Below are 14,035 nucleotides of genomic sequence, written 5' to 3' on the forward strand. Positions count from 1 at the left end.
AACCATAATTCATACGACATGCAACAATCTTGTTCAGTCACAAAACCTTAACTGAATTAGAGGACAAACTGAGAGAAGCAAACATTTGTCATGACAATGACATTTACTAGTTTCACTGATCCCATAAGCTTCAAGGTTTAAGCATTGCTGAGATTTAAGCTGTATATTCAGCACATTTCCATCCATCAGCCATCATGCATACTGTACCCGGGTGTGGCTAGCCTCCAAAAGTCTGGAGTATTTTTGACTGTTAGCTCTTTTTTTGGGTCAAGAGTGGAAAGACAATGCTAAGAATTCCTGGAGAAGATGAGGACTGAAGAGTTTTTAAGCATCAAATAAAAAAATGCGGCACTCCAATACATAATATATGCACCTGACTGTACTCATGACTGTGTAAAAAGGCACATTTCAGTTACACAGCAATCATTGTTCCATCTAGTAAAAATGTGTTGTTATTATGATGATATTTATGCTACTGTGAAAACAGATTTCACAGATGTGTGCAATTTTACACATGTGATTCTTGAGTGTCTGTGACTGATGGGTGTCATTTGTTCCTAATTAACTCCTAGCTCTCCACAGGCTGCTGGAGTTGACCTAAACCCCACTGAGTGAAACCAGCAAAACTTTGTGACCTTTATGAATGTAAGACCTCCAGATGTCAACACAGAGGCTGCATCCTCAGCAGCACGTCTAGAGGCCCCACCTGAAGCATCTGTAATCGCACACCATTCTCCCATACAATGAATGACTATGCATGAGGGACAAGGCCATCTGTTCTTTTTCACGTAGGCAGAGTGTAAACTGCTTCAGAAGCTGCGTGCTCACATATTACATTTCATGTCTGATCTGAGTGAACGATTTTACGAAAATAATGGACGAGGCAGAGGCAAAGAACTCCACCAAAGGAAGCAAAGTGATGACCTGCGGCCTCCAGCCTTGTGCCTATGACCATATGGGGATATCCTTTAATAACCCCAATCACAGAAGGATCAATAGACACATTTTTACTGTCACTTTTACAGTTAATTATTAAGTCATGCATGTTGAATTTGTTGTGACAGCTATGTTTCTGATACATCATGGCACATCTAAATTACAAATGTAGCCCCCTATTCCACATCACACTTATGAACTGTTTAGCAGCATTTGCAAGCACCTTCAGTCACCTCTCATTGTGAAACAGCGCGCCCTCTAGCGTTCTACAGAGATATTTTGGTATAACGGGATGAATAGGAGGTGGGCAGTCTCCTTGAAACTGGCTCTGATTCAACCAGATATACACCCCCAGACCACTGCCCACCGAAATCCCGTGTTAACCACCTAAACCCCGTGTGGGCTCCTTGTGGACATGGTGGCTAGGAACGAACACTACACTTCCCAGAAGTCTTTGCGATTCCTTGCTTCACTGTTTGCTACTGGAGTTCAATCTTTAAAATTCCGTTTCATGATACCCGTCATTATCTAATATCAGTTCGTCGTTGCTGCCATGGCGGAATCTGCAGCTTGTCCGCCTTTTCAATTGGGAAGACCTCGATATGATCAGGTAACTAGGCTCTGAGGAGTTTTTCTCATTCATGCAAAGTGCATTGTTGGCTCGGGTACAAATAAAGAACATTTCATTTTTGCCGATATGTTTGTGGTGTTATAGTGCCTGCTGTTCGCAGTTTGAAAGTTGCAGGTATACAGTCCATCTCGCGTAATATGTCTGCCACATCAACTGTAATTACTGTATGATAATCATTGTTGTAAATAACATCAAGCATATGGGCTGTGCTTGTTTGATTGAAATGAGATAACTCGAAGTAATTTCATGAAGTTGAAAACCTATCATTGTAGGTTAATCAAACTGCGAACATTCAAGAAGTCTTCATATCATTAACTAAAGGTAAATCATGTAATACAAGGGTACATTTTAATTAATTAAGGTTAAATGTAAAACTAATTTAGAAGGTTGCCTTTTACTGCCACTTAAAAGGCATCCATCAAATAGGGTCAAATGATAATGTAAGTAAGAGGCCCTTTCTGATTCGCTTGGATGTAGGTAGGCTATAGCGCAGCACTTAATCATTTCGAACATCGGGACAGCTCACTCGGCATTCCGGTCTTCTTATTTGCTTGCAAATGTCATTGTTTCGTATTACTTGCTCATTTTTGTGATTAACTTTACAACGTTCAGAAATCTGGGTCAGTTCTGTTAAGCATGTAAGATTAATGAGCAGGCTGTCCATATCGTTCAGATCTACTTAAAATGTATACCATTGCAAAGTGTACGTTGGTCCAATAGGTTACCATTGTTAAATTAAAGGAAACGCCACTATGAGGTTGGAATATATTAGAAAAGCTAATTGCAATGCGAGTCTGTCGCGGGCACATCAAATCCCCCCTCATTTAATGAGCTACAGTAGATAAGATGGGTCCATGATATGCCCGTAATATCATACTAGGAGTGCTATACCAACGTTATATGCAGACTCTTGAGAAAGCGAAAGCTGTTTTCTCCCATTAAGGTATTTCATTCATCTAGCCTATTAGGTCTAGAATTAGTCAATAGGCTACCTTTATGGGTTAGCCTACTAAAGAGGTCAGTAAGGTGTAATATCGACAACTCCAGTTAATGTTGCTCCCCCAAACCATAGACTTAGTATGTGCAATAATAGCATGGAGAGGACAATGGGTGTCATAAATATTCAGTGACTGCTGCGAATCAGCTGTGCCAGCATTTTGCATGATTCTTTAGCTGCTTTCAAAAATACAGCATTCTATGTTGCTGTACTTTAACATCTGCTGTTAATTCAGAATGTGTGATTTCAGGATAGGCTAAAGTAATTGTGTAATCACAACTTCACTGTCTCACACAACTCTTGATGGATCATTGTATAAAACAGTTCAAAATTGATAATAATACTGTCTCAGGTTGACTTCATTTGGCTGTACTGGCCTCCATACTTCTCTTGAACAGTGAGATCTTCTTAGCACTTGAATGGGGGGTGTGTTTTTCTTCTTGCACAGATGCATCACTGCTTACGGTGTTGCACAGTCTCAAGGGACCTGAAAGACATGCATAATTAAAGGCGTCTCTCTTGCACCAGCTTCTCTCTCTCTCTTTCTCTCCCTCCCCTCCTCCCTCTCTTTCTCTCCCTCCCCTCCTCCCTCTCTCTCTCTCTCTCTTTCTCTCTTGCACACACATAGATCACATGTTCCTGCAGAGCAGCTGTGATGCTCCAGAGTGCTGCTCGCTAACCTGTTTAAAATGAACACAAATGAGCGAGCGAGGGGGAACTAAATACAGCTTAACAAAAGGCAGAGGTGTCACTGTCATACGGCTCTGGAGGAATTTAATTATGCTCTCTCCGGCCTCATTTCACAAAGGAAGAATTGAGAGAGAGAGAGAGAGAGAGAGAGAGTTGATTGAGGCTGCCATGTTTGGTCCCCAGCATTTGCCAAGCAAAGTCTTGGCAGCCCTAATCCATTGGGTTTGTCTAACTCTTGGCACCCACTGGCGTTGGCACCGCCACATAGACGGAGCATTTGGGGGGGGGGGTGCTGAGGAGCAATGGCCATACTGAAGTGAGAGAGACTAATTGGACGAGTTACAGTGACATTCTTACATCCAGTGTTCCCTCTGGAAGTTTTCATCCACTGTCCTCCTCAATGTAGAATTTATAGTCAGACAAACGGGTGCAGTTGGTTTGCACGCTCATTTTCTGCATCTTAGTGCAACAACAGTGTTTTGAGTTTCTGAAAATGGTCCCTTATTTTCACACTTCTTAGCTAGACCCACCGCAGAAGGCCAGCTTGTGTTTTGTGTGAAGACGATATTGGTTAAATGTGTGTAAAAACATTTCTGTCCGTGCAGTCCAAAACTATAATAATGACATTATCACTGCTCTCAGATTGTTGTTGTTGTTGCATATGATAGCATATGTAGCACTGGGATCAATGTTTTAGATGGTGGGGGGAAAATACAAAAATGTCAAGCCATGTCAATCTACCTCAAAAGATGCCTGAGAGGCCTCCGACTCCATAGGGTTGAACGCGTTGTAATACTATTTAAATGTAGACTACCATGGCTGTCACTTGATCAGATAGCACTAGGTAGGTCATTCCACCACTGAGGTACCACTAATGGAAAGCGTCTTGATTGCCATCCCTTACTGTAGAGAAGGCAAAGACAACAGGCGTTCTTCGGAGAAATTAAGTGGTTGAGTTCTTCCTAGATCTTGATAAGGTGCATTGCAAACAAAGTCTCGAGAGCATCAACTCATGCCGAACATTGACTGATTCATATCATAGTGGCCGAGTGTGTGTTGGCTGCCTGTGTGTGTCAGAATGTCAGTGGGTCATTGGTGTTAGGGGAATCGCTGCCCTTCGCCTTGTTGGATGATATTTATTGCTCCTTCAACAGGCAGTAGGAGAGTCTAACCTTTCTAGGGTGCAGTGTTAGCATCCATGTAATTGCATAGGTTACGGTATGCAGCGGATCACTGCTTCTGCGGTGCAAACACATTCACATTTCCTTGTGGAAATGCATCTCTAGTTATGATAGAATCACATACTGAGAGAGTTTCTATATACAGAAGCATCTGCACTGGAGTATCTAAACGCAACTGAGAAGATTCTTATACCCAAATTGGCATCATTACATAAGATTATTAAAGAACCGACCAAAAATAGTCAGCATTCCACAAAATCCTTCTAAACTCAAGATTTCACTACCACTACAACCCAGATATACACAAATGTCCAAAAGTGTCTGAAAAATCTACAGAAATCTACACTGAAGCACCTCATTGTGTATTTCCCTCAAGACGTGGGGACCTTGTAGAGGTACTCTGACCCTACCTATGATGTTAACTTTTGTTTTGTTCCTCATCTTGTTCCTCTAGAGCTCATTTGTGGGGAGGCTGAAGCACTTCATTGACATCATAGACCCCAGCACACTCTTTGTGACAGAGGTATGGAGATCCACACTGGACTTGAATTGTGCGCAAGCAACTCTCATTGACGATCATTACGTCTGTCATCAAAATGTTTCTCTTGTTAGTGACAGCTGAAAGTTAAATTGGTCAAAAACAAATTAAGTTGCCCACAAATATGTGGACAATAGTTGTCTTTGTACATCATAATGTATTTCTCCTTGTTCTTTTAGGGTCGATTAAATGAATGTGTGAAGCTTCTTGATGATTTTCAGAAAGGCAATCTTTCGCCTGGAGTAACTGATTCACAGGTATTGTTACAGTTTAAAATGGTGGTGTCCAGGAACGTGCACAGACATTCTGGGGGGCAGGTGCTCAAAAAAAAAAAAGGGCACCCATCGCCAAAATGATTTATGAAATTAAAAAAAATAATAATAAATTAAAAAAACACAGAAGGATATTTATATATAACTTATATATTAGTAGGGTAACTGATTCTCCCTCATTTGATTGTTCGTTGATGGCCTGTTCCAAGTTAAAAGGGAGCGGCTACTCTGAGCTGCTTGCTGCAGTTCCCTGTCCTTCTGCTTCTTGAGTCTGTCTTTTTTTGGCATTATGCTGCAAATTTTGTGAATGAGATAAATCAATGTTATGGATAATAATTTTACTGTTTTCTGAAGGTTAAAGCATAAGCAGCATTACACTTATTATGCTGTTCTCAACCTGTGTTTCCTCTTGGCAGGATAAGACAGCTAGCTTACATTTCCCTTATTTTACTTTTTTTCAACCTCTACAATTACTCATACAAGTTTGATCATTGTAAAACAGGCAAAACGAAGAGATACATAAATATCACGTTAAACAATGTGGGACAAGGATAGCATGACACCGAGAGCTAGCATAGTTTACCTGCTATTTTCTAGCTGTGAATTCTCGTGACATTTCTAAACGAAATTGTCTAAATGGCATTTATACAACACAAAATATGCACTTTCAGACAAATAATGTCATTAAACATGACAAACGTCAGTAAACAGCTGGACAATGCTGTGAAATCAAGCTAGTGGTTTGTTTATTTTTTAGGAAATGTCGGACCAGTTATGTTTTCAGACGTAATGTTTTCAGTGGCACTAATGTTGTTGTTAATTTATAACAAACAACGTTGGGGGGTTGCACAAACACCGTCATTACCTGTTTGTCTGATGCTGCTGGTCAGTGAAGAAGTAGGCTGCACCGGCCTGGCGCTGGCGCTCAGCACTGTTTAAGGGGGTGAGGAGGGAGGGCCGCAGCGGGGGCTTGTGAGCACCGCGGAGTAAAGGCATATTCTCACAAGAACTCAAATAAATGCCCCCTTAGTAGGGATGCACAATATTGAATTTTAGCCGATATCCGATATGCCGATATTTACAAGCTAATTTTGGCCGATTGCCGATGCCGATACCGATATATACACCTCAGCTTTTTAATTATTGAAAAGTCTATCCTGTACTAGAATTAATCTGTTATTATGCTAGTGTATTGCTGTAAATACAGGACATTACAGACTTGATTTGTATCATTTTCGAAATAGACATTCACTTAAAATATGGCAGATTTATTTATATTTTCACGTCAAAATTTTCATACTTGAACAGTACCTCCTTGAACTTGAACAACTACACTCTGGAAATGCAGCTTGGCTTACTTGGCAAGCTAACGTTGGTTAACTGACTTACAGTTTAATAACGTCCATTCTAGGATTTTTAGACTAATCTATGTAACGTTATTGCCAAGTTAGCTGTATAAATTCCATAAATGCAAAAGTGAGCCATGTACAGATAGCGTGGGCTTGTGACAGAACGTTTCACATCCCGTGAAATGAGGTATCATCAACTTCTCTGGTGTCACGTAGCATGCACGCTAACAAGCTAGTGTTGTCTACCTAAATCCGTAACTTATTAACGTCTATTAGCGTGACAGGTAATGTTGCAAAGCGTGGCACGCGGGTGGTCTGCATCTATGCATACAACCTACGTTATGGCCAAGCTGCATCTCCTCCTCCTTCTCCTGAAAAGTTTTGTGACAAATAGGCGTTTTGTCATCATCCTCTGATACTGTGAAGTAGGCTACTGCCACACAGCCGACGCTCATAAACATTTGCTTCGCGTGCGCATAATTTAAACCTAATTTAAACGTCACCTTATCGGCCAGGTATATCGGCAGAAATTTTTCATATCTGCAGATACCGATAATTACGTTTTGAAGCTGATATCTGCCAGTACCGATGTCTTGCCGATATTATCGTGCATCCCTACCCCTTAGATATCAAAACACATTTGGAGAAATTGATGACTAATTTGTATTCTAAAAATATTGATGAATGAAAAAAAAATTGGGCTCCAGCAAAAAGGGCACTTTTTCCCAACCAGGGCACAGGGCTGGTGTTAGAGCACCACTAGGGGTCTATCTGTGCACGTGCCTGGTGGTGTCCTTGTTTTGAGAGTCAACAAACCCCCTGTGGGTAGAGACAAAATTAATAGTTTGCACTGCAGAAATTAGTTTGGTAGAAGTGGTGAAACATATTTTTCTATTATCGGTGTAAGATTGTTTTATTCATCATCAAATCACAATCCAATATTCCATAAGATTCTTACAGAACATTATTTTTTTGTTCAAAGCTCTGGGAAGCACAAAAAGTCAAACAGGTAAGTTTGTTCACTGATGCTGAAGTGTCTTTTGCAAACAATGTTTTAAATGGTTGCTCACATATATAACATTTGTATTATATAATTATTTTTTGTAAAAAAAAAAAAAGAAGAAAACTTAATGAGGTGTTGTTGACATTGTTTTTCTTGTGGATACATTTCATATAACAGTGTTGTTTCCTCAGCATATTATCACACATTATAAACCTGCAATAAACATGCTGTAGGATGTCCTGGTCATCCCTCAAAAGGCACGGACACTAGAGATGCGCGGATGGGCTATTATTTCATCTGCAACTGCACCAATTTTTTTGACCAATTTTCAAAACCGCACCCGCCCGCCATCCGCCTGTTGTTTTTAGGTATAGGCACTGCTGACGCGAGGCTAGAAAGTTCTTGCCTGTTCTTGAAATGAGACTGATCCAATGCCGCAAAGATATTTAAAGGATAAAGCCCCTAGTATGAAAGCCTTTTGGCTATGTTGTAGCCTATCCCCAGAATATTATCAGTGAAGTGACGTCTGTCTCCGATCGATGCACAGGGAGAAACTTTAAAATAGCCAAGCACATCGGCAAACCTGACCTTACCATAGGCCTACACTTTTTTTATCATTGTAATAAAACGCAATTTGGTACACCATTTTAATATGGTAATATAGCCTTGTTTTTAGTTTAGAAGGAAACGCCGAGTCTGTTAGCCTAATTCCGAAAATTTCACCGCATTGTAGGCTTTATACTGTAACAACCCCAACACTTGCCTGCTTGCCTTGCAAATCAAAGTTTTCCGACTATTTTTCTTACCTTCTTTCTTAGCTGGTGATGTTACTGAGCTAGAAGTTTAAGTTGTTCTGAACATCTCGCGCTGCCAATGCCCAATGTCACTTCTGAGTCAAATCACTCCATCAGCTCTTTGAAATTCCTTATTCCATGAGTGGTATAGGCTACAATGACTGGCTGTTTAAAAATATAACTAATAGCCTAACGAAACAAAATAACCCAGGCAGTTTCATCTACGACACGTTAAGGCTTCTTCCAATACTGACAGCTGACTCATAGCTTGCAGGTTTGCGGCGTTGCAAAGAGACGCGACATGATAGGGGTCGTCACTTAATTTGAACTTTTTTGCTTCCTTTGTTTGCTTTGTATGCATACACGGAACTAGGCCAATTTACTGCCTGATGAAAATTTGATTATTTAAAAATGTGCTTGGATGTAGGTAGCGACATTTAACAACGTGTCGATATTTTGAATTTCGTTGGGTAAACCGCCACCCGCCCGAATTTAATTAAAATATTATTTTTTGTCACTCACCCGCCCGATCCGCGGTTTAACCGCGGAGTCCGCGGGTGCAACTGCCAACCGCGCATCTCTAACGGACACGTGTTGCCTTTTGAAAGACAAAAACACACTGACACTGTCAAATAGGTGCACATTTGACAGTGCTGGTCATGGTATGACCACTAAGGTTGTCATCTGTCTGAATGCAGGCAATCATTCATCCTGACACAGGAGAAAAGATCTTTATGCCTTTTCGCATGTCAGGTATTGCCCTCTAACATTGTCATTACACCTGCATGCATGGCTCAGTGATTCAGTGATACTCATTCCACATGTAGCCTACTGTGTGCTTCTTTTTGTGGAGAAAGTATTTAATGCATGAAAAAACACTTTTATTGATGTGTTTTGATGGAGATGTTTATATATGGTTGATTTTCTTGCAGTTGGCTGTTGTTATTTTTCAGCCTTGTAATCGAGTGTGTTTGATTTTGGCAGGCTACGTCCCATTTGGAACACCAGTAGTAAGTTTGCGGTTTCTCACAGGAGTGACATCAGATTGGTCAGAGTGTCAATTCAATGTCGAGCGCCGTCCAGGGTACCACGTGTCATCTCCCTAGAACAGCTTTTCTTTCTGTCATTCACATGCATTCACAGTCATTCATTTCACTGATCTTCACAGAGAGCAGGTCCTCAAGAGTGAGATAGAGGCAGACACCACTTGTAAATGGTACATTGTAAATACAGAATAGTTCACATGGGTTTATTATTATGGGTTTGGGATTGGTTTTATGGATAATTTGTTGACGTGTCAAAATAACATCTAAAAAATAATGAAGCAGCTCTGAAAGAGAACTATTTATGCCGAGAAGGCCTGAGAAGGTTGTTACATTGACTGACAGGATTTTAATCAGTGCTGTTTTTACAGGCCTGTGCAGGGGGTTTAAATTACATATCCTGGATATTGCTTGCTGGGCTTTTAACAAAGGTTCAATAACTTAAAGCTGTGCATATTTAGTAGTTTTAAATGAATGTTTTGCTATCTGTTCTACCTTTTTAGGTTGTGGGCCTTCTGCTCCCTAGTCAGACACTGGGTTCAACTGTTTTCTGGCAGGTAAGGAACAAATTCTGTCTTAAATCACTCAGTCACTCAGACAGTTAACAGATAACCGAGAAGACGTGTTCGGAACTTGCACTTGAACTGTGCAGTCGGAAGTTAATGAATTAAATAGTTTTTACATTGTTACCATATTATTTATTAATATGCTTAACCTGCGTCTTGTAAACATATCAGGAAGTGGGGAGGTATTTAACTATGGAGGGTTGGGGAGACAGACAGCAAAATGAACCTGCAGGTTGTTTTCCTGGCAGTGGGGTGAAGGGTCAGCAAAAAGCAATGTTGCTCATTAGCTAGACAGCAGAAAGTCCTTATCATCCCTCTGCCAACCTTCAGAAGCCTAAATGCAAATGCATAAACAGTTAGTGTTTATTTTAAACATAGGGTTTTTGCTGCAGCTGTTCAGCTGTGTTACACAAAATCTATAGATGTATTGGCAGAATAACTTATTTTGATTTTCAAGTATGTAGATATGGCCCTATAAACAAGCAAGATAAAGTTGTATAACACTATAACAGGAAAGGTGTCAGTTAAGTCACACATTTCTGCTTTAAATATTAGTTTAATACTTAATACTATTAATACTTTTTTGGGATAAAAGCAAATTGAAAATGTGGTTAAAAAATGTAATGTAAATGTAAAAAATGGGGTGGGAAATTGATAAAAATGTAAAATTGATATAAAAATAATGTAGAAGTAATGTAATCATGACAACTGTTGACAACCCTCAATTTTTATAAAAGCTGTCAGTTGTTGACAACCCTCAATTTTTATAAAAATAGCCTCATATTACAGTTTGACAAGTCCACGATCCAGGCGATACCAGGGTCAGTTACGAAACCAACACTGAGACAGAGGGGGATTGCATGCTGCTTGTTGAATAGCGTGTTTCTCCTCTGTGATTGCTCTGGGACCTTAGCAGCTTGTGTGGAGACTAAGGAGAAGGCTGGCGTGTCAGCTGGCATCATGTAGGAGGTGTTTTTTCTCTGATGTCCACATGGGTGTCTGTGTCTCGTACACCACATGGGGCACAGGCATATGGAGGACCCAGAAAACTAAATTGAAAAAAGTAACTGTAATTAAAATATCAAATACAAGGAGGCATAATGTTTCTAGTGTATTTTGCATGTATGCAACACTGATTACTTATGCTACTCTACTGCGTTCTATTCATTTCTCTACAGTGGTTGAACCAGAGCCATAATGCCTGTGTGAACTATGCCAACCGCAACGCCACAAAGGTAATACCTCATGTGCTTGGGGGGGTTTTCAAGGCCAACCCATTAATGTTTAACATTCCAACAGCTGGAGTTTCATTGGAGCGGCAGAAGCTGTTTACTTCCAAACGAACGATCACCCCTCAGTCCTAAGGGGGGTCTGTTATAGCATATGGCACAAAACCCGCCTGATATGGAAGTTTTTTTAAGAGTTCTATTACAGTGCGCCTTCAGTTATACTACCATGTGCTTTGCATGAATATGCGTTGTGTTCACCTGTTGTTGTACTCAAGAATCTAATCCTGTAACATGTTATGGCAGCCCACGCCAGCTTCGAGGTTTGTGCAAGGCTATGTTGGAGCTGTCAGCAGTGCTGTCTCTATTGCAGTGAGTTTCACCTAGCCTCCTCCACCTATTGTATTTCTTAGTTACTAAAACATCAAACACACAATACACCCTGCTGTGCTCAAATTCATTGTGATGTTTGTGTGTGTGTGTGTGTGTGTGTGTGTGTCTTGTGTTTAAAACGGTGTCTATGAAGGTGGGGCTTAATATACTGATCCAGAAGTCCAGCAAGTTCAGTCCAGCAACTCGTGTAATTATCCAGAGATTCATCCCCTTTCCTGCTGTGGGTATGTTTTATCATGCATTCAGTTATATTTCCCTTTCATCTACGGTGTTACTATGGCAACACTAGGCCTTTCAGCCTGCTTTAAGTTGTTTTGTATACACCATTTATCAGTGTGGTTGAAGTAGTCTTTAGCATTAGCAGTTTTCAGTGTTTGTTTTAGTTGCACACTGTGCCTTAAATGTTGTGCATCCATTGTTATTTTTAGCTTGTTAAAAATGCTGGAGCTGTTCTGTTTCAGGAAAGGTGCTTGTATATTATTGGTAGAAGAACAATTTAGATGTGAGGCACCACACAGTTTCTGCCAGGCTGTTTTGAAAGTGACATATTTCAGTCAAATCAAAATGTTACAGTTGTATCATGTTGATATATTAACACGGACTCCTCATAAGCAGATTTCAACTCTGCAAATATGGCTACAATAGGTGCTAATTCACTGTCATATCAGTTTCCTTTTTCCAAACTATCAGCTATGTTTAATTTCATCTGCTTCATTAATTCACAGCCACGAGTCCACCTGATGTATTACTTTTAAAGCCAGTATTTCATCAAACACAGTCTCCCTGGGCAGCTGCCTGAGCATACATATGATTATGGCTTTCTCCAGATTATGTATTTCCCAGAGGATTATCAGTCAAATTCCTAAGAGATAAGACGTCTATATTTACCTTTTCTGCTCTGTTGGATGGGTGAAGACATCAATGTATTGTACGTAATGTGATCCATTTCATTTTAGCACAAGCTCAGTATATATGATGTCTTGTGTTCCTGATTGTCAGATCTCACAAGCTGCCCGTAGTTGTAACAGGGCCTTGGTTAGAGCGGGCGTTAGCCATGCTTAGTGCTGAGAAGTCAGTGCAGTGTGACAGTGACTAACCCTAACCTCGTCCACTCTCAGCCAGTGCCAACATCTGTAACGTGGGTCTGATGAGGCACAGCGAGCTCACCGAAGGCATTGCCGTGCTGGACAACAACGGGAACGTGGTGGGGTCGTCCCGGATCGCTGCCAAACACGTCAGTGGAGGACTGCTCAGGAGGCTTATTACAAGATGTTTTCTCTCCCAAATCAGTAGACAGAAAACTCACAAAAATAGTTTTTCTTTTTCCCCCTCAGGCACTGATGGAGACAGCCTTTACACGTGTGGTCCTTCCACTGCCCATATTCGTCCTCCCGCCGATGATAATGGCCTACCTCGAAAAGTATGACTAACTCCTGAAAGTAACCAGCTGGTGATAAACACCCCTCCATTGTTGATTCCAATTCAGCAAAAAAGGATACACACAGAGACTATTGATTACTGATGAAACAACAGCTTTCAAAATGCCCCATGGTTCACTGTCTGTGTAGGTCGCAGAGACAACTGCTGCATGGGACCAGTCCCTTAGGCCTTAAATATAATGGGCCAACCCAAAACTGGCTCTAATTAGCTGGGACACTGTAACCCAGTTCTGTCCTTGTTCTTGTTATGGACAGTGAAAGTTCAGAGTTTAAAAAGCCTGTCGAAACATCTGAAATGTATTCAGGAGTTCTGTGTGTGTCTGCCCTCCTCAGGCTTCCCCTGCTCCAGGCCAACCGCAGGCTGATGCTGCCCATCCACAGCTTTGTGTGCCTGGCTGTGTTCGGCTTGTCCTTGCCTTTGGCCATCAGCCTGTTCCCACAGATGTCTCAGGTATTGCACACCCTCCCAACCAGTGGATGCAGCAGCTGAGTGCCTTAGTGTGTGTGTGTGTGTGTGTGTGTGTGTGTGTGTGTGTGTGTGTGTGTGTGTGTGTGTGTGTGTGTGTGTGTGTGTGAGTTTGAGTGTGTGTGTGCATGTGTGAGTGTGTGTGTGCGCATGTGTGTGTGTGTACACAAGAAGGGGAAAGCATTAAAGAGAGAGATTGCTGAACAGTTGAGCTTACTGCGTTTTATACAGGATTTCTGTGTGTGGTTACATCCGGTGTTTTTTTTTGGGAGGTCTGGTTGAAAGGGTGAGTGGGCAGAGGACTGGAGGTGGGGGACGGTTTGCTTATCAGAATCCATTTTTTACAGATTGAGGTGTCTCACCTTGAGCCAGAGATTGCCATGGCAACAGATTGCAAGGTGGTGACCTACAACAAGGGACTATGAGGAGCAGTGCAGGCAGCGAGGAGAGTGGATATGGAATGAGCCCGTTTCTGCTGTGGAACTTGAATCAACCCACTGGCAAAGTCTTT

General features: G+C 41.2%; 1 protein-coding gene across 1 annotated transcript; it reads left to right on the forward strand.

Moving 5' to 3' along the window:
- Nucleotides 1–1,489: 1,489 nt before the first annotated feature.
- Nucleotides 1,490–13,949, forward strand: LOC308366613 (sideroflexin-5-like; the record flags this gene model as incomplete). Its single annotated transcript, XM_080840336.1, has 14 exons — nucleotides 1,490–1,546; nucleotides 4,890–4,958; nucleotides 5,153–5,230; nucleotides 7,577–7,603; nucleotides 9,090–9,144; nucleotides 9,376–9,401; nucleotides 9,938–9,991; nucleotides 11,179–11,235; nucleotides 11,533–11,598; nucleotides 11,753–11,843; nucleotides 12,738–12,853; nucleotides 12,954–13,039; nucleotides 13,392–13,509; nucleotides 13,872–13,949. The coding sequence occupies 14 exons, from the start codon at nucleotides 1,490–1,492 to the stop codon at nucleotides 13,947–13,949; spliced, it is 978 nt and encodes a 325-aa protein (XP_080696462.1).
- Nucleotides 13,950–14,035: the final 86 nt, after the last annotated feature.

Source organism: Sprattus sprattus (assembly GCF_963457725.1).
Source record: "Sprattus sprattus genome assembly, chromosome: 6".
Taxonomy (NCBI): domain Eukaryota; kingdom Metazoa; phylum Chordata; class Actinopteri; order Clupeiformes; family Clupeidae; genus Sprattus; species Sprattus sprattus.